The following is a 26264-nucleotide window of genomic DNA, read 5'->3' on the forward strand; positions in this document are numbered from 1 at the left end:
GCATCAGAGTCTTTTCCAATGAGCTGCCTCTTTGCATCAGGTGGCCAAAGTACTGGAGCTTCAGTTTCAGCATCAGTCCTTCCAATGAATATTCAGGGTTGATTTCCTTTAGGATTGACTGGTTTGATCTCCTTTTGGTCCAAGGGATTCTCAAGAGTCCTTAACAGCACCACAATTTGAAATTATCAGTTCTTTGGTGCTGGGTCTTCTTTATGGTTCAACTCTTACATCTATACATGACTACTGGAAAAACCACAGCTTTGACTAGATGGACCTTTGTCAGCAAAATGATGCCTGTTTTTTATTAGACTGTCTAGATTTGTCACAGTTTTTCTTCCAAGGAACAAGCGTCTTTTAATTTCATGGCTGCAGTCACCATACTCAGTGATTTTGGAGTCCAAGGTGATGGAGGCCAAACCTGTTGAACCATTTGGTTGTTAAGGAACTAGGGGAGTCTGCTTGCTCTGACCCATTTACAGATGCTCCTCTGAAAGTGCCAAACTCTGGATACTTTCTCATTCTGTATCATTCTCATTTACTGTCTGGTACCTGGTTTTACAATTCACTCCTTCCTTCAGAAACTCCTCTCTCATTTGGCTTCTTTGAGGAGGGACTCTCCTGTTCACAATGACCTTTCTCCTCATCGCCTGCATTTCCTTTCTTTCCCACTGCTTCTCCTTGGGTCCCTACAGAGGCTCTGTCCCATGTCCTCCTGTACACACGCTCCTGTCAACCTCTCTTCTAATGTCACTTCTACACAAATGACTCCCAAATCTGCTTTTCTAGAGCTTCCTTTTTCTCTCCTGACATTTAAACCCACGTTTAACTTCCTCGTGGAGCCCCCAGCATCACAGAGAACAAAGAACCTTGGAAATCGAGAAAGCAGGACTAGGCCAGGTTGGGGGAGGAGATGTTGCATATGGGAGCAGGATCCTCTGTCCATATGTGCAGAAGTGACATTAGAAGGGACCTGGACCCTGAGGGTTCATGGATGCACAAAGTGTGCAGTTCCAGAGAAAACAGTTAAACAGAGAACCCGCAACCTCTTTATAAATATTCCTGAGCCATAAACACAAGAGTCCTACATGAGTCTAACATTCCTCAGTTTGGTGATTTCTGTTTGGGACTTGTTGGGGCCAGGGTGGGAATGGTTTACCTCTTACCACCTGGAGCCTCTTGGACTTTTAAACCCCAATGGACCCCCTAACTGGCTCACAGGCTGGATCCTGGGATCCTGTATCCACCCTCTCCTTTGTGTCAGACCCTCCTCCTCACCCTCCCACCCTTTGCCCAGGTTATTACTACACTTCCTAAGTGTATTCTCTGCTTGGGGTTCTCTTTCTACCTTCCATCCCATACTCTGCTATCGTATCAATTGTCCTGAAATGCAGCTTCAAATGTACTCTGTCCAAAACTCTCAAAGCCTCCTGACTGCCTCAAATTGAGCCTCTCTTTACTTTGCTATTTGAGTCACCAAACCCTTCTGCCTCATTTCTGGCTACTGACAGTCCAGAAGCTCCACATTTTAGGCAAATCAGACTCTACTCCTGGCAGACCCAGCCTGGTTTGTTCCAGGGCTGTGCCACCCGCTATGCTGGGCCCCCCACCTCTGCTATGGAAGCCTGATTTACTCTCGAGGGCCAGTCCATCAGCATCTGTCTTCTCTGAACGGCCATGTGGCCCCAGCTGGAGTAATCGCTCCCTGTGGGACCCCTGAGAGCCACATCAATACTCTGTCCTCCAGGGATTCGAACCAGTGTCTTTCCCCTCTGGAATTAGAAGGCAGGGTCTGAGACTGAGTTTTTAAATCTTCCTTTTTAAATCTTCTAACCAACAGGTGTAGAATTAAACTGAATGGCTAGGGTGCATGGTGATGTATATCTGGGGTCAGAGATAATCCAAAGAGTGTGTGTGGAGTAAAGAGGTGAGTCTCACTGTAACTCACTCAGGCCATGAGGGTCCTGGTACAAGTGGACGATGTTCCCAATCCTCCCCTGAATGTAGGCACAGTGCAAATCCTCACAACCTTGGAGGCTGTGCAGAGACGGAGAGGAAATACCATATCATCCTGGAAAATATGGGCTGGACATGAGCTGATACAGGTTGGACATTGGCTGGACATGGGTTGATATGGGTTGGACATGGGTTGATATGACATTACTTTGCCAGCAAAGGTCCATCTAGTCAAACCTATCATTTTTTCAGTAGTCATATATGGATGTGAGAGTTGGACTATAAAGAAAGCTGAGCACTGAAGAATTGATGCTTTTGAACTGTGGTGTTGGAGAAGACTCTTGAGAGTCCCTTGGGCTGCAAAGAGATCAAACCAGTCCATCTTAAAGGAAATCGGTCCTGAATATTCACTAGAAGGACAGATGGTGCAGCTGAAACTCTAATACTTTGGCTACCTGATGCGAAGAACTGACTCATTGGAAAAGACCCTGATGTTGAGAAGGATTGAAGGTGGGAGGAGAAGGGGATGAGAGAGGATGAGATGGTTGGATGGCATCACTGACTCAATGGACAGGAGTTTGAGTGAACTCCGGGAGTTGGTGATGGACAGGGAGGTCTGGAATGCTGCAGTCCATGGGGTCAAAATGAGTTGGACACGACTGAGCAACTGACCTGAACTGAACTGAACTGATATGGGTTGGATATGGGTTGATATGGGTTGTATTGTGGCTCCATCGCTTTCTAATTCTATTGTCTTGGGAAGGCTACAGAACCTCCCTGAGCCTCAGTCTCCTCAACTGTCCAATGAAAATAATGTCAACACCAGGCAGGGTTTTGTGAGGGTTAAAATGTTATATGTAAGCTGTCCAGGACACAGGAGATGGTCAATAGACAAGAGTGATGTTGTTATTAAAATGCTTTGTCTTTTACTTTTTGAACTCTACAGACCCTTTCGTTGGTGGAGGCAGGGTTGATTAAAACCTACTAACATAAGTGAATTGAAGATGAAAAGTTAAATATATGAACTACATTAAAAAATATGTACACCCTTAACTGGGGCTTCCCTGGTGGCTCAGACGGTAAAGAATCTGCCTGCAATGCAGGAGACCCCAGGTTTAATCCTTGGGTCAGGAAGAACCACTGGAGAAGGAAATGGCAAACCCACTCCAGTATTCTTGGCTGGGAAATCCCACGGACAGAGGAGCCGCAAAGAGTCTGAGAAGAGAGCAATTGACACTTTCACGCTATATACTTTAGGGAAAAGGAGGCTGATGCTTATTAATTTTGATTAAGCTTAGAAGATACACAAATGCTTGACATTAATTTTCATTCTCTGTATCCTAATAATATTTTCAGTAATAAATAAAAATAAATAAAACCAACATTTGTCACATTCATAAAGTGAAATGATAAATTATATAAACCAATATGAAAAAACTGAATAAATATAATAAACCTGATTAAAAATTAAATGAAAACAAATACACTCTCAGATGTAACTTGTAACATTTGATGCTATGGGGCGAGGCATGCCGCTTAATACGTTAATATTAACAGGACCATCATCTGTGTTGTTTCCTGGATTAGCCACCAGGGGCTGCTAAAGAGTAGTGTTTCTGGGAACCAGGCAGAGAAAGATATAAAAAATAATCTTTCAACATGACCCTGAGAAGTGCAAGTCCCTGAGAATCACACTTATTACTACACCCCGCAGAGGTCTGAGACCACAGATTTCAGCAAAGCTGTCTGGCTGGTGGTGACGACCGTGCCCTGTTGGCAGAGCGGAGCTACATTGAATCAGCGTAAATGTGAGGCTTGTGTTGGCACTTAAAGGTGACATCTGAGCGTCCCCGGATGCTGGGCTCAGACTGAAACACAGCTGACAATGCTCACAGCCGCTGTGCCATGAGCTGTGGAGCACAGGGCAGAAATGGAAGATTCTTATCTAGGCTTCTGATTCCTTTTTCTAGTGACTTCCCATCCTTAATGGAATCAGCACATTCTGGAAAAAATACATAGCCCCAGCTGAATAGCTGGACTAGAAAACTGCTTCTATTCTTAAAGGACACCCGAGTCAAATCCTTTATATACATAAAATGAAATAAGAGGGGTCTGTGTTTTCACTTTACATTTCTCACCTGTCTTACTCATCCCACTTGAGAGTAAAATATTTGTCAGATTTCCTTGTCCTCAGAAAGGAAGCTTTACTGAATACTGTTCAAAGTACCTTTGCCCATTAATTCATGACATTCTCTCTATAACCTTGTGAAGAGTTATTAACGATCCTATTTGCAACTGAGGAAACTTTGAGACTCAAAGATGACTGCTCAGAGGGGACTTGGCTGCAAGCAGCTGAGTAGGGCAAGGATGTATTAATTTCCCGTGGGTGATGCTGACAGGGCTCCAAGGGGGACAGTAACTTGCTCAAGTCTTAAGGGGGATGAAGGTGCTGGTGGGACTGACCCCTTGCCAGCACGGTGCCCTCGCTCTACCACGCCAGCCTTTGTAGACAAAATGCTTCAGCAGAGAAAAGATGTAGGTGTGGAGCTCCAGCAGGGTCTTTAAGGAGAAGAGCAGAAAGAGCTTGTTTTTTCAGGCTGGCTGTGGTGGTCATGCTCTGCATAGCTACAGTATGCTGGGCTGTGACCATGTCTCACATATTAACACATCAGCTTCCCACAATAGGATACAGGGAACGTGTCAGGGTCACGATATCTTGTAACAGAGGGCTCCGTCACCCACACTTCCTGGCTTGCCTGGCCTCTTATTTCCCTGAGTGCTCCACCCGGGTCACAAACTCTCAAATCAATCATCTTAAACCATGTGGAGCAAATCCAGCCTATGTGGAAGCCGCTTATGTTCAATTACAGACTTTAAAAAAAATGTCCGTTGTTTCTTCTGGAGCTTATCTGGAGAGACAGTTGCGATCAGGACAGAGAAAAGGACACACTGGGTGGGAGGTGAAATGCCATGGTCATCAGGAGGCCTGTCTGGAGTCGCTGGTTGTGATTTACTGAAAAGAGAATGAAATTCAGGCCCACCATCTATCTTGCTGAAATGTCAAGCTGAGTTTGGCTCCAGCCAGTAGGGGGCTCTGATGGACATGCCTGCAAATTACCTCCCAGCCCTTTGGGATCTCCGATCAAAGAGCCATGTGGATGCTACAGTGAAGTACAACTAGTGGCCCCTGGACCAACAGGAATTCTCCTGGGGCCCAGAAATGCACCGTTAGAGGGAACCAACCCTTAATTTCATCACAGAAAACTTTTTGTCTGCCATGATGCCATGAGTAGGTCCAAAATCTCCAACTTGAAAACACACTGCATGTTAGGGAAAAAAAAAACAACAACAACTATGAAAGTGTCAGTCGCTCAGTCATATCTGACTGTGTGCAACCCCATGGACTGTAGCCTCTGTCCATGGGATTCTCCAGGCAAGAATACTGGAGTGGGTAGCCATTCCCTTCTCCAGGGGAATCTTCCCGATCCAGGGATAGCACTTGGGTCTCCTGCATTACAGGCAGATTTCTGACCATCTGAGCCACCAGGGAAGCCTCACAGTGCATGTGACCAACGTGTTAAGCTGGTGTTCGCTGGCAAATCAATCCACAGCAAATCTTTATCACGGATCCGTTACGACACTGTGTGCTGCACAGAAGTGACAGTGGACAGAGTAACACGGTACATCTTATCACTGAACTGCAATCAACAGCCCGGATTTCCTCTCTTTATTAAAGACCTGACTGTCAGTGGAAAACATACATCCAGCCGAAGAAAAGAAAATACGACTCTCTCTAATAAGAAAACTGCTCAATATTTAACACGGCAAGTCCTGCCCCTTTTGGTGCCTCAAAAACGTGTCTGTAATTTTAATTCTTACAAGATGGGAACACAGTCATTTCAGCTCAAGGTTGACCCCAGGGGTACCAGACCAGAAGGGAAGACATAATATTCAAATTGGTCATTGATTGCTGGTGTTAACATTTTGACAAGGGAGGAAAAGGAAACTATTGATAAAACTGAAATCTGTTCATCTTGTCTTTGATCACAACTATACCCTGGGAATTAGCTCCTTGGGCGAAAAGCTTTAAGCAAAAAAAGGAAACAAGCATTAAACAGGGCAGCTGAGGCTTCTACACTGGGAGGGAGGGACAAGAGAGGCTGCAGGCTGCCATAAAAGGCCAGAGTCCTCTGCACTTTAAGGTTCAGATAATAAGGAAAACCAGTGGACATGGTGTTGGTTAATATTCTTTGGATTTTTCTTCTTTAGCTAGAAATTTAGTTAGTTCATTTTCCTGGTTGGGGGACATTTCTATAGCACTTTTACTTTCATTTATAGATCCCAGGAGGTCCATACATGAAATTAATGCCTTATAGGTTATTGATATGATAACTCGTAGTGTTTAAACTTCAAAGGTAAAGGTTCAAGTTCTCCCCCAAATGCTCCTTGGTCACCCCGGGATGGGGCAAGAATGTACAAAGTCAGACCCAGGCTCCCACCACCTCCCTTCTCCATTGAGAGACAGGGAGGCCGAACTACGTTTGGTGAATGTTACCATCGTGAATGTTACCAGACTGTACCAAGGGCTCCCCAGGTGGTGACAGTGGTAAAGAATCCGCCTGCCAATGCAGGAGACGCAAGAGACGTGGGTTTGATCCGTGGGTCAGGAAGATTCCCTGGAGAAGGAAATGGCAACCCACTCTGGTATTCTTGCCTGGGGCATTTCATGGACAGAGGAGCCTGGTGGGCTACAATCCAAGAGGTCACAAAAGACAACAACAACAAACCAAATCTGATAACAGACCCAGCGTCCGGATGAGCCCAGGAGACTCTGAGTGGACTCTTAGGCTGAGGAACCCAAGGCCTCTCTGCGTTGTCAGAAGAATCAAGGGGTCAGGGGGACACCCCCTCCCCACGCTGCCCACTTCACACTGAGAGCGTGGCCCGGAGGACAGACCCCAGGCCTGGCAGCTCCCAGGTCCCCTCAAGGGCCACAGTGGCCTGCTCTGCCGCCCTGGGTTGCTCTGTGCTTAGAGGCACATACGTCTCAGAACCTGGCCGTCTCGGGTCCAAAATGCAAACCACCACATGTCCCATTCTCACCTTCCAAATCTCCCTTTATACCTTTTCATTTTTTTTTTTTTTTTTCCTCTGGAGAAGGAAATGGCAACCCACTCCAGTACTCTTGCCTGGAAAATCCCACGGACAAGAGGGGCCTGGTAGGCTACAGTTCATGGGGCTGCAAAGAGTTGGACACAACTGAGCGACTTCACTTTCACTTTTTCACTTTTCTTTTTTTTAACGTAATTTTCCCTTTTGGAATCAAGGTTATGAATCCGTCTTCCCAGACTAACGTCTTTCACATGCAAGTCTCAACTCAGCTCCTAAAACATCCCATGATGCTGGCCGAGACACTGCAGCACCTGAAAATCAAACCATCTCTAACCCCAAACCCGAATTAAAGCTCACACACTAAGAACCATTCCCGCCGCTGCCCTCCGCTTCCACAGTCAATAGGCGTGGCCTCACCTTCCCGAAGAAGAGCTGCGTGGCCACGGCGAGCGCCTGGAAGCCGCGGACGGCGGTCCTCAGCTCCGCCTGCGCGAGCCCCAGCTGTCGGGCCTGCTGCTCACAGCGCTCCTTCAGCCGCTGTACCAGCAGCCGCTCCGCCTCGCGGGCCTGAGGGTCTGGCTTCGGGGAGAACCCGTTGCGGGGGGCCGCGGTCCTCTGCTTGGGGTACCCTAGGAAGCAAGGAGGGTCACCTGTGAGAAAACAGTCAGCCCAGATGTGACAACTGCTCTTTATAACACGAGGATGCCGGCAAGGGGCTGAGAAGGAATGGCCCGCTGTGTGTCATTGTAAGCGTTAAAATGAAAAGACAAGGACTGTGAAGTGTTGTTCTGTTGAAGTGGTTCCAAGTGCAAGGTTTCACGCTTGGAAGCAGAGGAACAGACAGAATTGCCCAGTTCCTCCCAGCTGCCTACATTTCTTCCCGGTCTGCTTAGAGAGACTTGGAGCAGTTGGCTTTTTTTTTTTTTTTCCTTCAAGGGGATTCCTCTTAGAAAACATCTAAAGGGAAATCATTCAATCCAGGTTGAAGCCAGACTTAAAACCTAGCAACCCTTTCACTGATGGGCTTCCCCAATGGCTCAGCAGTAAAGAATCCAGCAGGGCAGGAGGTGTGAGTTTGATCCTTGGGTCAGCAAGATTCCCCTGAGGGAGGAAACGGCAACCCCCTTCAGTATTCTTGCCTGAAGAATCCCATGGACAGAGGAGCCTGGTGGGCTACAGTCCATAGGGTGGCAAAGAATCAGACATGACTGAAGCGACTAAGCACGCACGCATGCATGCACCAAGCACCTGTTCAGTCAATGACATGTGGGAGGCCCAGTGGACTTGCAAAGAAATGAGGCCCTGCCCTTGACCATGGGCAAGCCAGCGTCAGCATCTGGGCTTCAGGTTCTCTGATTCCTCGCCAGGCATCTCAATACCTAAGGACACTTGCTGATCCACTCTGCAGCATCTGACTGAACTCGCAGGTTTGGGGGCACACCCTGAACCTAGAACATTCTCCCATTCCCCCAGTCTTGTCCCAATCACATCCCCTGGTTGCATTACTCTGAGTAGGGGCACATAGAATCTATGGTGATCCCAGTGACCACTGGCAACTCAGAGCAAAGAAGCCAGTCACCTTCTGTTCTTACAAAGATGAATGCAAGCAGTTTGCGTGCAAAGGCTGAGCGCCAGGATGAACATGGGCCTTCAAAATGCAAAGAGAACATGAAAAATTCATCTGTAGTCATCTGGTCACTATCCAGAGGATTCTAATGGATGGAAAAGCATGGTTCAGTCCTGAAGCTGGAAGCTCAATTGACATGATAACAAGCAAACTCTGCAGCCTTGGGACCTGCATATTTCCAATCTCAGAGAAGGCCCATGACCTTAACACTTGTAAACAAGAGGGAGAAGAATGAAAGGACGCAACTTTGATAGCCCTCCAGCTTAAGGAAAAGCACTTCGTGAGTTTGGTCCACCTCCCAACAGACAGGAAGTCTGTTTCCTGCGGGCTGGCACCAGCATGACACCCCAGGGAGCACATGGGCTGAGTTCTCCATCGTTAGACAGGACTTTATTTTTCTTAAACTGATCTAAATTTATTTCAGAAAAAATGTGCCCAGTAGCACACTACTTTCTACTCCCCACTGGCACTTGTCTGTCTGGAGTTGGCTAGTGCTGGGGAGAGTGGAGAGCAGACAGTGCGAGAGCAGGAAATTCCCTTCTGGCCAGCACGGAGCACAAGTGAGGCAGGAATGACTGGGCTGGCCAAAAGTTCGATCTACGGAAAAACTCAAACGAACATTTCGGCCAACCCACCCAATCATACATAAGTATTCTAGAAAGAAGAAGGGCCTCTCAGGTGGCTCAGGGTTAAAGAACCCTCCTGCCAATGGAGGAGACACAAGAGACGATCCCTGGGTCAGAAAGATGCCCTGGAGAAGGAAATGGCAACCCATTCCAGTATTCTTGCTGGGGCAATCCCATGGATAGAGGAGCCTGGTGGGTTTAGTCCATGGGGTTGCAAAGAGTTGGACACAACTGAGAGACTAAGCACACACACTAGAAAGAAGAGGGTTACCTTTCCCATTCCAAGGAAAGAGTGGATTATTTTCTATTTTGATGTACAGAAAATAGGGGAAAAAAAAAAAAAGATGTTACAGCCAGAGTTTCCCAAGCCAACTATAAGAATTGGTTATGATAACACACGCTTTAGACAAAAATTTATGCAAAATAGTCTCAACTTTGGGACATTTATTATCATTTATTATTTACAAGAAGTATGAGTGTTATTTATCAAAGTAAATCTAAATGTCTCCTTTCTCCAAGGGTGAAAAATCTTGGCTTAATGGTGTTATAACAATTGCTTAATGTTTATATTAAAAATTATAGTTACATCTGGCTTCCCTGGTAGCTCAGTTGGTAAAGAATCTGTCTGCAATGCAGGAGACCCCAGTTCGATTCCTGGGTTGGGAAGATCCACTGGAGAAGAAATAGGCTACCCGCTCCAGTATTCTTATGCTTCCCTTGTGGCTCAGCTGGTAAAGAATCCACCAGTGTGGGAGACCTGCGTTCGATCCCTGGGTTGGAAGGATCCCCTGGAGAAGGGAAAGGCTACCTACACCAGTATTCTGACCTGGAGAATTTCATGGACTGTATAATCCATGAGGTTGCAAAGAGTCAGACATGACTGTGCGACTTTCACTGGTGAAGATGGAGTAAGAAAGTAGACTTATTTTCTCATCTGAAACTACCCAAAACACTCGACCAAAATATGTGTCAGTGGATCTCAAGACATTATATTAGGCAATGAAGCACAAGGAACCGAAGACTCAGAAACACACGGTATGACCCCTACCACCCCGACGGATGCCTGCACCTGCTCTCTGGGTGGTCTTCCAGGCTGTAGCACAGAGAGTCAGGAAACCCAGGGGGAGTCTGGTAGTCTTCCCAACTTGGGACGGTGGAGCTGGGGGCTCAGGAAGTTCAAGGCTCAGCGGTTACAGGGCAGAGTAGCGGAGAGGACAGCTCCACAGAGACACAGAAGGGCCCCTCGAGTTTCTGGACAACTTACATCAGTGCAGCCAGTGAGGACAGTGTCCACAGCCAGGGAGAGAATTCTACCCAGGACTAGCGGGAACACTACCGGGAGCTCACAGAAGGCCAGATCAATTCCTGTGCCCACCGCAATTCCCAGGGCAGCAGAACACCTGGAAGGCTCATATCATGGTGCTCTGGTGAAACCAGTGCCAGACTAACTGCTGGTCAGGATCCGTTTAACAAAGCTGATGAGAAAGATTCAAGATGATCGAGCTCTTTCCAAGTCACATAGTTTCACCCAAGAACAAAGCTTAAGAATATTTATAGAATTAAAAAAAAGATCCAACAAGGAAAAATTCACAATGTCAGTCATCTAAAAAAATTCTCAGGCATGTAAATAAGCAGGGATGTACAAGCCATGATGAAGAGGGGATGCAATCAATTGAAGTCAGCCAAAAAAAGCATCAGCAATTAACAGTTATTATAACTATATTCCATATATCAAGAGGCTGGAGGAAAGACTGAGTACATCAAATAGAAACAAAGATAAAAAGAGACTTAAATAAAAATTCTAGAGATTAACAATTCAAATGTCTGAGATAAAAATACACTGGATGGGATTAAGATTAGACATTGCATATGAAAAGATTAATGGCATGGATTTGCATAGCAGCATTACTCATAGTAGCCAAAATCTGGAAACAAATGCCCATCAACCAATGAGTGGATAAACTATGATACATTCACATGATGTAATATTATTCAGCCCAAACCAGGAACAAAACACTGATCCAGGAAGGAAATACTGATCCTTACTTTGACATGGATGAACCTCAAAAACGTGCTAAGTGAAAACAACTGATGAAAAAAGCCACACAGAATATGATTCCATTTATACGAAATGTCCAGAATAAACAAGAAACAGAAAGTAGACTAGTGGTTGTCAGCGGCTGGGGAGCATGGATAGGGAGTGACTGCTCATGGGTATGAGTTTCTTTTGAGGGTAAAAGAAACTGCTCTGGAAGTAGTGGTGATGGCTGCACAATCTTGTGAATATACTAAAACCCACTGAATTGTATACTTTAAAAGAGTAAAATTCACAGTATGTGAATTACTAAAGAAGCAGCTGAGGCTTGGAGAAATTCTGCTATTTGCCCCAGTTCATACATCACGTGAGCCACTGAGCCAGGATTTGAACTCAGTTTGGTCTATTCTCCTGGGCCAAACTGCTTGGCAACATTTAGAATTTGCAGAAGAGTTTCTAGTGAAGACAACTCCATGCAAGCATTTCCAGAAGCTGGAAGAAAACCAGCAAGAATAGGTGTCACAGAGTTAAGGGAAGGAAAATTTCAGGAAAGGAGTGATCAGTAACGCCAAAGGCCACAGAGATAAGGACCAGGACGTGTCACTTAGACTTAATAACCAGGAGGTCATGAGAGGCCTTTGCAGGATTGGGGGAGGGGAGGCAGTGGAAGAGGGAGGGGGTTGCTAGCTGGCAGGGATGGGAGAAATCATCCGTAAGCAAGGGACAGAGACGAGAATCACAAGATGCCTATTCCTCAAGCCTGGCTGCAAAGGTGGGGAGAGAAATGGGTCAAGACCATCCTCAAGGAAGTTCCAGATCAGCAGGGGAGGGAAACACACCTGGGCTTCACCTGCCACTCCTGTCAGGTGACAGTCGAGGGTCCAAGGCTTGACGTAGGCACCACCGACCAGTGCAGCTCAGCTTATTTGATGTTCAGTAATCTGAAGAAAGGAGAGTTGCCCTCAGAGAGGGATGGAGGAGGCAAGGAGAGGAGGTTGGGGACAGGAATGCTGTGCTCCCAGACCTGTCCACTCTCATTATATACGTTTCTCTTCACCAGAGCTGGCTTGACATTCTCCTGTGGTAGCCTGGACTCCAATGTTTCTGCTCCTCTGCACACATATGCAGATGCTTTGAGCTGTTCGTGTTCTCCCAAAATTCATGTGCTAATCCCTAATCTCCAATGAGATGGTATTTTGAGGAGGTGCTCTGGGGAAAGCATTTTAGGTCATGAGCGTGAGGCTTCCATGAATGGGATTAGTAGCCTCATGAGAAGAGACACCAGAGAGATGACCTTGTTTTCCCCGCATGCTGACAAAGCAAGATTTAAAAAGATAGCCCTTGTTGTGTGGAGTATCAGACAAGTCTCAACAAATTTGAAAGGACTCTAATCATCCACCTTTGGCCACCCAATGCGAAGAACTGACTCACTGGAAAAGACCCTGATGCTGGGAAAGATTGAAGGCGGAAGGAGAAGGGGACGACAGAGGATGAGAAGGTTGGATGGCATTACTGACTCGATGGACATGAGTTTGAGTAAGCTCCAGGAGTTGGTGATGGACAGGGAAGCCTGGCATGCTGCAGTCCATGGGGTCACAAAGAGTTGGAAACGACTGAGTGACTGAACAGCACTGAACCAAACAAATTATCCAAAGTATGTTCTCCAGCAACAATGGAATTAAATTAGAAATACAATCAGAGAGACCTCTGGAAAGTCCTAAATATCTGCAAACTAAAAAGAATGCTGCTAAATAATCATGGGGAAAGAAGAAATCAGAAAGGGAAACCTGAAAATATTTTGAACTCAATGAAGATGAAAACCCAATATATCAAAATATGTGAATTACAGTTAACGTAGTATATGAAAGGACATTTACTGTATTAAATGTACATTAGAAAATCAGAAAGACTTCAAATTAATGATATCAGCTAATTAAACTCAATGCAAGCAGAAGAGATAATAATGATCACAGTAGAAATCTACTGAGAATCAAGTAATATTTTACACTACATACAAAACAAATTAAGTGGATCACAGATGTAAATATAAAATCTATAAGTATTTTAGAATAAAATATAGGAGAAAATATTTATGAACTTGGGTTATGTAAAGATTTTTAAAGATAATACTAAAAATACGGTCCATAAAAGAAAAAATCATTAATTGGACTTCATGAACATTAAGAACTTCTAATCTTCAAAAGACATTGTTAGGGGAGTAAAAAACAGCACATAAATTGTGGAGAAAAGAAAATTGCAGATCACATACCTGAAAAAGTTGTGACCAGAATATATAGAAACTCTCAAAATTCAATTAAAAAACACTTCCAATTGAAATGGCAAAAGATTGGAATATTTTATGGAAGAATATACACAGATGTCAAATAAACATAAAAAAGATGTTCAACATTTTAATGTCATTAGTTGCCAGGTAAATGCAAATTAAAACCATGAGATACTGCTATGTACCCATTATAATGTTTATTATCTAAAAGACTGACCATACCAAGGGTTGGCAAGGACATGGAGGAACTGGCTCTCTTGGACATCACTGACGGGAATATAAAATGGTACAACTACCTTGGAAAACAGATTGGAAAACTTTTAAACAGATTTTAAAGCTAAACACATAGCTACCATATGACTCAGGCATTCCACTCTTAGCTATTTGCCAAGAAAAATGAAAGCAGAGGTCTGTACCAAGGTTTGTACAAATGTGCGTGGTAGCTTCATTTATAATAGCCAAATCCCTGGGGGAAATCTCCAAACTGTCTCAATAGGTGAATGGATATATTGTGGTACGTACACAGTGGAGTTCTATTCGCCGATAAAAAGGAATGGACTACTGCTTCAGTAGAGCTCAACCCCTTCCTCTCCTTTCCTGTTTTCTTTTTCTTTTCTCCCCTCTCTTGGCCTTCATTGACATGGATTTAAATTTTTTAAGCCCTCATTTCAACCTTTCCCTGCATATGTCTTGTTGGAAGTTTACAGGAATATCCTGACTACCCACATGGACAGCTGCAAGAGCAAAGGATTCCCACACCATGAAGTTTGCAACAACTAACCATGCCCCTCCCTCAACTTGCCCTTAAAAGTGCTTTGCTGAAATCCTTTGAGCAGTTCTGGGTTTTCAGAGCACAAACTACCAGTCTCCTTGCAATTAACCTTTTTCTGCTCCAAACTCCGACGTTTCCGTTTGTTTTGCCTCATCGTGCATCAGGCACACAAATCTGCCTTCGGTAACAGGCTCTGCCTCCTGACCCTCTTCATGTGTGACTTTGGATTACTTCCTATACATTTTTAGAATTTACTGGAAACATTATTAATAAGGTCATTATTCCACAAGGTTTCTGGTTCATAGTGTAGCAAGTAAGAGTGCAGTTTTGGGATTCAAAGTGCCTGTGTTAAAACAAAGGCTCTACTATTTATTTCCTGTGACTTTTGGGCAAGTTAATGAAAATCTATGAAGCTCAATTTCCTCACATACAAAGGAAGAGGCAATATCGTACCCATCCCCCAGTTACTGTGGGCGTTACGTAAATGAATACATTTAAAGACCTAAGGGCAGTACCTGGTATACAGTAAGAACTCAAACTTTAGCTGCTATTATTGCTACTATTTTTGTGCTTAAAGGTTATACTGCATTCTGTTCTACAAAGAGGCTGATGTCTTACAATATGAATTTCCATAATAGGTAGTTTTCAACTTTCACGACATTACATAGCTTGTTCATATAAGTATGTAAATAAATAACAAGTGTTTGATATCCACGGTTCATCTTTTTCTCCTCTTTTTGGAAAATTTATCTCTTGAGGTAAGATCTCCAAAATCTGTTTTTCAATTATAAATTATCTCAGGTGCTGTTGGAATAGCAGATACTCCTACACAGAGCAGATCCTACCCTCTAAATGTAGGATTAATAACATTTTTTTAAAGACGAAATGATGCCAACAGCTGGTTCATTTCAGCTGGAGTCAGAACACAGCTGCACACGCACGTCAAGCCCTGGAACAGTCACGCGTACCACGTGGGCTGGCAGTGCTCCATTAATGACATTTGAACAAAATGAATTCCAAGTTCAAGTCTCCTCAGATAACATAGTTCACATTTCTTAAATACCTGGCGAGTGAAGCTTGGTGCTTGAAGCCGCTGTCCTCTTAGGAGATGAAACTGCAGGTTTATTGGCATCTTGCTCTTTTTGTACTTCTTTCTTGGCTCCTATAAATAATTAGAAAAAGAGAGAAACAAACAAAAGAGAGCTCATTACAATCAAAACGGTTAACACAAATTGTTTGTGGAAAGGGAGGCTTAACAAAAGGCACACAGAACAAAATAATATTTGGGTGATTTGTTGCTATAGTCACCACCTCCTGTGCTTCAGGAATGACATGCTTGTTTATAGCAAAGGGAATTTTGTTATGAGCAGTCAGAGGAATAAGTACACTGCTGTCTCTGACATGATGAAAACCGCCCCTGTCTCTGGGGGTCACCGCACCCCAAGGGCCCTGACAAACTATGTGGGAGTTAAAATTTCACTGTCCTCAGCCACCAACTCAGTCGGCCTGTCTCCTTGCCAAAACAAATTTTCAGAAGATGGAGAAGGAAGCTGTAGCCGAATCTAACTGCTAATGACTCCAGCATCATGAGAGCTGAGCCTCGGGGGACTTGGTCTGCCTCTAATTAATTTCCATGCAGCTGGTCTGCAGAGGTGACCTGGAGAGCCTCCGAGTTCTATCTCTGCAGCAGCTGAGCCTTTGTGGGACCAGATGGCAGAGGCGGCTGCAGCAGCACAGGACATCTTGAACTTGGGCTCAATCTAAGAACGGGCACTCGGGACATGGCCCCATTTCTCCCTTGTGTGCTGGGCACAGACCCTCACCTCACATCCCCTTCATCAGAAAGTCAAAGAATGATGGATGGAAGATCAGAGAAGTAACACCAACCTGGGCGTACCTAGACCTGTCTCCACCTCAGGACCATTTATTATGCCATTTCTAAAGTAAACCCTGGGCTTTCCTGGTGGCTCAATGGTATAAAGAATCTGACTGCCAATGCAGGAGACAAGGGTTTGGTCTCTGATCTGGGAAGATCCCATGTGCTAAGCCCACATACCACAACGACTGAAGCCTGTGCACTTGGAGCCCATGCTCAGGAACAAGAGAAGCCATCTCAATGAGAAACTCGTGTACTGCAATGAAGAGTGACCCCTGCTCGCTGCAACTAGAGATAACCCACACACAGCAGCAAAGACCCAGCACAGCCAAAAATAATAAATAAATTTTTAAAAACCCCAAACACTGTGATTAAAAAAAAAAACCCTAGTAATGGTGATGGTCCCTTAGAAGCAGAATACAAACTTCCCTCTTCACTCTCAGCCCCACATCCTTACTCCCCCTTCAGAGGTAACTGCTGCTAGCAGTTTGCATCTATTCTTCCAGACATTATTCTAGTTATTTTTAAACATACCTACACAAACACATACATGGTTATTAATTAATTAAATGAATTGCATACGGTGATTTCTTTTTACCTACCCACACTTTTCAAGATCCTTTTCATATCAGTGCATTTATAGATCTTTTAAAAATGTCACATCATATTAAGGGGCAAAGAAGCACTATAATTTACCCATCCTCTGGTTGATGAGCATTTAGAGTGTTTGCAGGCGTCAGCTATTAAAAAAGATAAATGTGCTATGTAAACAGTTTTCTACTTCTTTGTAAGCATGTATCGGCCTCTTTACAGAATAAATGCACAGATATGCTTTTGCCAGATTAAGAGTCTGCTCATTTGCAGTATCACCAGACATAGCCCGGTTGTCCTCCACCCAAAGCTACTAATTGACATTCCCAACCAAGTGTGGGAGACCAGCTCTTTGTACATCTCCCATGCCCCACTGACACTGAAGTCTCCATCATTTTGATTTTTTGCCAAACGCTTGGAATCTTTTTAAATTGGTCATATGCATTTGAAAATTGCCTCATTAAACCCTTCACCCATTTTTCTTATTGATGTGTAAGAATTCTTCATCTATCCTAGATATTAATCCTTTGCCTTTTCTACACATTACATTTTCCACATTTCACTTTTTACAACTTATTTATAGTACCTTTTGTTGTACTGTATTTTTAAATTTTCAATATGTCCAAATATGTCGACTTTCCCTTACAGTTTTAAAAGCACTATTTGAGATTATTTATATGCATGTGTGTATGCAAGTGTATGCACGTGTGTGTGTGTGTATGTGTGCACGCGCGCCCATACACATGATTGGGGAGGAGTTATTTCCGGGCTTTGCAGAGGGAGGCAGGTATTTGCAACCAACCTCTCTCTACTTTTCTGACCTGATTGGGCTCCTGCTTCTCCTGACCCCATTGGGCCTGCTTCACCCCCTCCCTCCATGTCCACTTGCCTCCTGCTCTTCCTCCTACATCTTGCTGGTGCTCAAACTTGCTGAACTTCCTCCCATTGCAGGCACATTCTCTTGAGTGCACATTCCTTCTGCATGGAATGTACCTCCCTGAACCTTGAGCTTGGTTCACTCACCTGCTCATTCAGGTCCTGGCACAGCTAACAGTCTCCAGGGAGGCAGTGCCTGGCACAACAGGTAAAACAGCCCTCCTGCCACCTGACACTCTCCCCTTACCTGCTTCATTCTTCTTTACATCACTTACTACCATCCAAAACAGATCTGTCTGCTAACTGTCTACCTTCCTCACTAGAATATAAACTTCAGCCAGACAATGCACCCTGCCCTGGACAGCATGGCCATCCAATCAATGCCCACTGTCCCCTCCATTTCCTATTAGGCTCTTTTCAAGACAGCTCATGCCAAGGCATGTAGGGGCTACAGGAGGCTGGACCCTCGGGGGACCCGAAAGCCCAGCCCCATGCCACTCCACCGAAGCCACACCCACCCCACAGAGGATCCAATTTGTGGCTCATCTCACTCTCCTTCCCTCTGCTCAGATCTTAGGTTTCAAGTAACACAGAAAGTCACCCAGACTCCTGGGAGCTCAGAAGGACAGTGTTAAAGGCCAAAGTGTGAGCTAAACACACACTTTGAAGGGAAACAAAACATAAATATTTATTCAGAGTTTCAATACTTTCCATCCAGCCTTCATGGAATGCTCTTTGGCAGCATTTATCAAAAATTTAAACATTGATAGACTTGATTCAGCAATTCTGCTTCTAGAGATCTCTCTTTGGAATACAACTGTGAAAAGATGTATGTTCAAAGACACTTCATACATCATTCACAATGATAAAGACATGAAAATGACCAAAATGCACATGGGGAATGGTTAAATAAACTATAGTATGTTCGTATGATGTAGCACTATGCTGCCAATAAAAACAATAAGGTTGCTTTATATTATACTGGCATGGAAAGATGTTCATGAGAAATAAATTAAAAAGCTATTTGTTGAAGAGTATGCATGGTATTATCACATTTTTAATACACAAAGATATTATCTATATTACAGCTGTAAATGGGATGTTCTCATAGCTCAAACGGTAAAGAATCTGCCTGCAATGCAGGAGACCAGGGTTCAATCCCTGGGTTGGGAAAATCCTCTGGAGAAGGGTATGGCAATCCACTCCAGTATTCTTGCCTGGAGAATCCCATGGACAGAGAAGCCTGGGGGGCTACAGTCCATGGGGTCGCAGAGAGTCAGACACGACTGAGCAACTAACACACACAGCTGTAAATATATAAAAATTTCTGAAAGACTGTTTCCTAGTTTTGTTGTTGTTGTTTAGTCACTTAGTCGTGTTGAACCCTTTGACTCCATGGACTGCAGCACACCAGACTTCCCTGTCCTCCACTATCTCCAGGAGTTTGCTCAAATTCATGTCCATTGAGTTGATGATGCTATCCAACCTACTCATCCTCTGCTGTCCCCTTCTTCTTTTGCCTTCAATCTTTCCCAGCATCAGGGTCTTTTCCAATGAGTCAGCTTTTTGCATCAGGTGTCCAAAGTACTGGAGCTTCAGCAACAGTCCTTTCAATGAATATTCAGGGTTGATTTCTTTAGGATTGACTGGTTTTATCTCCTTGTAGTCCAAGGGACTCTCAGGAGTCTTCTCCAACACCACAATAGGAATGCATCACCTTCTTTGGTGCTGAGCCTTCTTTATGGTCCAACTCTCACATTCATGCATGACTACTGGAAAAACCATAGCTTTGACTAGACAGACTTTGTCAGCAAGTGATGTCTCTGCTTTTTAATGCACTGTCTAGGTTGGTCATTGTTTTCTTTCCTAAGAGCAACAGTCTTTTAATTTCATGGCTGCGTTCATTGTGCACAGTGATTGAGGAGCCCAAGAAAATAAAATCTGTCACTGCTTCCACTTTTTCCCCTTCATGAAGTGATGGGACCAGATGCCATGATCTTAGTTTTCTGAATATTGAGTTTTAAGCCAGCTTAAAATATTACTAGTTTTAAAATATTTTTGATAATGGCTACTACTTCTGAGCAGTAGGATCAAGGGAACTTTACTTTTTGTTTTCATATGCTTCTGCACTATTTCCACTTTTAATGAAGATCTCATACATTGTTTTTATAATAAAAAACAAAAGCCATGAAACCAAAAACAAAATGAAAATAATTTGTCTGCTCTATGAAGGAATAAGGAAAGCAACCAGCTGAGTACAAACAATTCCACAAGCATAACTTTGATCGAAAGTTTCACGATCCTGTCCCTGTAGGAACACGGAGCTGCCGAGAAAATTTCTCTGTGGTTCAGGGAACTCTTGATGGCACAGAAAATTAGGGCAATTAGTCAAGAATACAGTGGCTTCTGCAATTTTCTTGCAATGTGGACTCAGAGTAAATAATTTTTAAGTACACTGTAAACTTTCATTTTACTCCGTAAGATCCCAGAGTACCTACTGAAATGGAGCAGGACCCGATGGTCCTTGCCCCCACATCCCATCCCCTGCCCCAGGTCCTCTGCCTGTCTTCTGTCTGTGGAAAAATTTAGCCAAAGAATAAGTTTAATCAGAGAAGTGAGAACATGCAGAAACAGAGGAAAACAGTCACAGGAGACCAAATAATGATAGTTTAGTCTGTAAGCATAGCCAAGGACCTTTAGGTCCTTCTCAAGAGCTATAGATAATATTCTGAACCATGTGCCGTGAGCTGTCTCATAGATACTGAAACCTCCACCAGGTGGAGGCTAACTATATAATGACTAGACTGTAGCCGTGACATAAGCTGTAACAATTCTGAGAACCGGCCTCAAGGAAATTGGGAGCATGCCCTGGAACTGAAGGCTAACTGTACTTAAAACAAGATGGTGCTGGTCAGACCCCCAATGACCAATTTCAAGATGACTGTCAGAGCTGACTGTGCTGTTTCTGCCTACAGCCCCCTCCCTCCATCTATAAAAGCTCTTGCCCCCTGGTTGGACTTTGGACAGGCATCTGCCTTCCCACCCCTCAACTCTGCCCCATCCTGCCCCTTACCCCACGCGGCTGTGTGTGTGCAAAGTCCAGAACCCTGTCACTGCAGCTCTTGGAGCAGGGGCAGAAGAAGGCGGCAGTGGGGAAAGAAATGCTGGTCTCCCTCCGGTCTCAGAGGAGAAGTCATAGAGTTTCATTTGAAACTGACAGTCACTGACAGCAGTCACCTATTTCCAGACAATCTCTAAAGCGTTTCACCATAAACAGAGCAGCAAACAGCCTCTCAGAGGCTTAGGTCGAAAGGAGCTCCCTGGCAAAGCTCCTGGACACTGCTCCTCGGTGGAGGAAAGAAGAGCGTGTGAGCTCAGCTTCTCCTGGACACGGGCCTTCCACATGCAAGACTCCAACACGTGCTGCTCCAAGACCCACCTCGTGTTTTCTTACAACTGCTCATCACGGATGCTTAACGCCAAGTCCACCTGAGCAGAGCCCTGAGCCCAGGACCAGAGCCCCCCAGTCAAGAGCGGTGGATGAGCACGAGGCTGTGCTCTTAAAAATGTGATGACAAATGACAATGCTTAATTCAGAATCCTCAGGGAGCACATCAAAATGAAAAGAAAAAATTCGATTATAGATAATGGTTAGAAAAATGCTCTATTTTTTTTTCATAAAAAGAAAAATGCTATATATATATTTTTAATAAAATGAGCATATCAAGAAAAAAAAAATCAAAGGGAATTTTCATAGGCTCCTAACCTCACACACAATGGGCCACCAATCCCTGAAAATAAATCTCAGTAGAAGTAAGAAAAGATAAGAAACAAAAAGGATAAAGAAACCTGCACAGCCAGAGACTTTATGCTCCAACTGTCTAACTTTCTCATTCTATCCACTTGTGAAAGTGGAATTAATGGGGCTAATTCTAATTCCCCTAGCCCAACAGACCTGGCCCAGATGTCATGAAAGGCCCCGTTAGGAAGATGAAGAGGAACAGGAAGAAAAATGAAAGGTAAATGTGACAACAATGTAAGTTATGATTATCAGGCAATGGAGCTGCAGAAGGCGAATAGGAAAACATGAGTGATGTAACCAGGAAGCAGGGATTCTGTTGTCACTTAGGAGATGGATAGAATGAGGGGCCATTTCAAGGAAAGATTTATAGGGACTGAATGGGATGAAGAAAGGAAATATTATCTAGATAAAAACACAACAAATAAAAGAGGAACCTGGATGAGTTATAAATGAGAGGGGGGGTGAGAGAGGACTCCAGAGGGGTTGCAGAGATAAGAGAAAGAAACAGCTTTTAGCTGCCAATAGTAATATATTTTTTTACTGCAACTCTTGGCTTGCAGAATCTTAGTTCCCTGACCTGGGATCGAATCCATGCCCACTGCAGTGGGCTCTCAGAGTCTTAACCACTGGATGGCTAGGGAATCCCCATGCCAAGAGTAGTTTTAAAAAATCAACAGAAATATCTGACATTGGTGGAAAATGGAGTTAATGAGGGAAACAGTCTAAATATACCTGAAATGAGGCTAGATTGAAACTATTAAAGGTTCATTCCATTTCCTCCACCCTTTATTGCATGTGTGAGGGAAGTGGAAATTCAAAGTAGAATAAAGGAGATTTCTGTGCTCAAATAAAGACCTACAAAAATCAGACTTGTAACAGAGATCTAATTATTTCCTGGGATAAGAGCAGGGATAATTTACTTTTGAAGACTGTTGTGAAAAGGTAAGAATGAAGGAGTGAGGTTTGGGGGAAAATACCATATCTATTTAAAAGTTTTATAATCCCCAAGTATGGACTTCCCTGGTGGTTCAGACAGTAAAGAATCTGTCTGCAATGCAGGAGACCTAGGTTTGATTCCTGGGTCTGGAAGATCCCTTGGAGAAGGAAACAGCAACCCACTCCAGGATTCTTACCTGAAGAATCCCATGAACAGAGGAGCCTGGTGGGCTATAGTCCATGGGATTGAAGGAGTCAGATACGACTGAGTGACTAAACCACTACCACCCACAACTGGCCTCAATCTTTCAGAGTAACTTTCTCAAATGGTCCTCATCATCCTCACCCAACTTATCTTTCAGTCAGGAGATCTCTTTCAAACCACCCAGCACCACCTCACCGGAACTCGAAGCCCTATGCTTGTGTTAAACTCTTTTTCCTTGGAGGTACCTAACTATTGGCTGATATACTCTAACACTGTTCCTTGCTGTCACTACAGCTATAGTTACTGACTTTCACTTACTCCTAGACATGGTCTTCCTCTTACCTCAGGTCCTGCCATCAAGCTGGGAAATGTCCATGATCCCATGCACAACTCATTTGACATCCCAGCCTTTCAGTACTTAGACAACTGCCACTCTTCTAGGGTCTTCCCAGTAGTCATGTACAGATGTGAAAGTTGGACCATAAAGAAGGCTAAGCACCAAAAAATTGATACTTTCGAGTTGTGGTGCTGGAGAAGACTCTCGAGAGTTCCTTGGACAGCAAGGATATCAAACCAGTCAATCCTAAAGGAAATCAACCTTGAATAGTCATTGGAAGGACTGACACTGAAGCTCCAACACTTTGGCCACTTGATGTGAAGAGCTGACTTATTAGAAAAGACCTTGATGCTGGGAGAGAGTGAAGGCAAAACAAGAAGGGTGGCAGAGGATGAGATAGTTAGATTACATCAGGGACTCAATGGACATGAATCTGAGCAAACTCCAGGAGATAGTGGAGGTCAGGGGAATCTGGTAGGCTACAGACCACAGGGTCACAAAGAGTCAGGACATGCCTTAGCGACTGAACAACAACAACTCTTACTAGGCACCTTTAATCAGGAAACCTGGGTATCACCCTGCACCTTGGATCACCTAGAACCTTACCTCTGAAATTCACACACCCCACTTTGGCCGCAAATTTCTTCTTACAGTTGGTCACTTGGCTAAACCCAGAATTCTGATGCGGCAATCATTCCCCTGGGGATTGAGAAGGCGTCTTTCTTTCAGTGTTCAGGGGTGCTTTGGGAAAATTAGGTACTACTCTAAAGTTCAACCTTGGTGCCTCTTCTTTTCCCCAGTCTTATGAAATCTTATGATGTGCCCGTCCCGTGAGGGTCTTTTTTCATTCATTATGCTGGGCACCTGGTAGGCTGTTCCAGTCCTACAGCGGAGGGAAATTTTCTTAAAATGTTGCTTTCATCATTTCCTCCCCTCTGATTTCTCTATTTTCTTTAAATTGGGTATAGCTGCTTCACCACGTTGTGTTCGTTTCCACTGTGGCACGAAGTGACCCAGCTCCATGTACATATACAACCCCTCCCTCCTGGACCTCCCGCCCGCCCGTCAGGAGGCACCAGGGAATTTTTAATCTTTTTACTTGGGCACTTTTAATACTAAGCAGATCATATTTGTATGGGGGAAATGCTAGCCCTGAAAGGCACGATTTTATTGTGTTCTTGAATTAATGGGAAAGTAAATTACTGGATAGAATAAGACAAATAATTCAGACCATTCCTTTCATTTGAACTTACCTAACTAAAACTGCCACGGTGAATAAAACCCAGTTTCTATTTAGGAAGTTTCAAAAAATCCAAGTACTTTTCCCACCACGATTTACTTATTCACATGTTCTCAGGACCTAACAGATCATGCAGAGTCTTGATTCCCCAGGAGAACTGGATTATTTTCCTCCCACAAATCCATCACAGGAATAGCTTTACTCATTATGTTCTGTGTGAAAGTGATTTCTCATTACTCACTTAGGACGTCAGGCCTGTTTATTATGGGGAGAAACAGATACTGGAGAAGAAATGAAAAAAGGAAAATAAGAAGTGGTTTCAAAATGTCAGGAATTCACCTGACTGTAAGGATTATTGTACTATAATTCTCTAATTTTTTTACAGCCTATGTTATGATTGTCTTTTATGATAATATTCATCTTTTTCTTCAAAATGTAAACTACCAATGTGGTAAACGATAACTCACAGTTGAGACAGTGGCCACTATAAAATAGAAGCTATGGTGATAAAATAAAAGTTTTGCAGCTAGATTCCCAGGCTTGAAGTCAACCCAGAAATCTTCCGGTTTCATTACCCTTAGAAAATGACTTGATCTCTCTAATCCACAGCTTCCTAATCTATAAAATAAGGTTAAGAATAGTACCAGCACATCATAATAAGTAAGGATGCAATGAGATGGTGGGTCTGGCAAGCATACAGTAAGTACTCAAAACATGCTGGCAATTATTATTCTACTTGACGTCATGAACCATGACGTCAGGTTGGCCACTGTCCAGCTTGGATACACAGCAGGGTATTGTCACACTGCTGTTGTTCAGTTGCTCAGTCATATCTGACTCTTTGTGACCCCATGGACTGCGGCATGCCAAGACTACAGAACAAACTTCAGCTTCAGCATCAGTCCTTCCAATGAATATTCAGGACTGATCTCCTTTAGGATGGACTGGTTGGATCTCCTTGCAGTCCAAGGGACTCTCAAGAGTTTTCTCCAACACCACAGTTCAAAAGCATCGATTCTTCGGTGCTCAGTCTTCTCTGTCACATTACTTATTCTGCTGTCATTCATCCCTATCAACCTGCCATGTGGGTTGTTCAACAGTCAGAGCTACTTTTGAGACTGCTGCTGCTGCTGCTGCTGCTGCTAAGTCGCTTCAGTCATGTCTGACTCTGTGCGACCCCATAGACGGCAGCCCACCAGGCTCCCCCGTCCCTGGGATTCTCCAGGCATGAACACCGGAATGGGTTGCCATTTCCTTCTCCACTTCTAAGACTGGGGGACTCTATATTTCATACTCCTGCATCTGGTAGTCATACACTGGCTTCTCATGTCCATCATGGGCTTTAGACTCTGATCAGCTGCTGAAGAGATTACTGATAACAAAGTGTGGGGCCTGAAATAGTGCTTGACACAAATATGCTGATCGATGGATCAAAGATGAATACACGAAGACTCTGCAATGTCCAAGAAATGTGTGATGTTTTGCCAGTTATCTTAGAAAAGGAATGGCTGGCATTTGTTTTTTCTTACTATATTTTCATTTTTCCTAGCTCCCCCCAACGTCATCACCCAAAGACAGTAAACAGGGTATTTGGTATTTCATCAGCATAAGGTAGCTAGTAAAACATACAAATCTGGAGAGAACTGGAAAGTTTTAAACACTGACATGTAATTAAAAGTGCCGTGCTCATCAGGCTAAGAGACGGGGCTACAGCATGGAAGCATTTTGCATAACAATGCACTTATAGTTCAGGAGGCAGAGTTATGAGGCACGTAAATGTCAGAAATCACAACGCAAAAGCAGCTCCACAGGACCATTGGCACTAATTACTGCTGGCCCAGCTCCCATAGCTCTTGGAGGCTGACAAGCAGAGTGGGCACAATACCAGGTGTGCAACCTTTGAGATGCAATACGTGCATATACTCTTACGTGAGAGTTAGGGTTTTCTGCCCCACTTTGGAGGGGCCACCACATCATTTCAGGTTTCACACC

General features: G+C 44.0%; 1 protein-coding gene across 3 annotated transcripts in view; it reads right to left on the reverse strand.

Annotated features, from left to right (window-relative positions):
* MTUS2 (microtubule associated scaffold protein 2) overlaps nt 1-26264 on the reverse strand; it is a 399745-nt gene that overhangs the window by 112143 nt on the left and 261338 nt on the right. For all 3 annotated transcript variants that reach the window (XM_059892233.1, XM_025000067.2, XM_025000066.2), the window contains 2 exons: nt 15473-15571; nt 7483-7694 (listed from right to left, as the gene is read on the reverse strand). In XM_059892233.1, coding sequence (XP_059748216.1) covers nt 7483-7694; nt 15473-15571 — 311 coding nt within the window. The remainder of the gene's footprint in view (nt 1-7482; nt 7695-15472; nt 15572-26264) is intronic.

The sequence above is a fragment of the Bos taurus genome, chromosome 12 (assembly GCF_002263795.3).
Source record: "Bos taurus isolate L1 Dominette 01449 registration number 42190680 breed Hereford chromosome 12, ARS-UCD2.0, whole genome shotgun sequence".
Lineage (NCBI taxonomy): Eukaryota > Metazoa > Chordata > Mammalia > Artiodactyla > Bovidae > Bos > Bos taurus.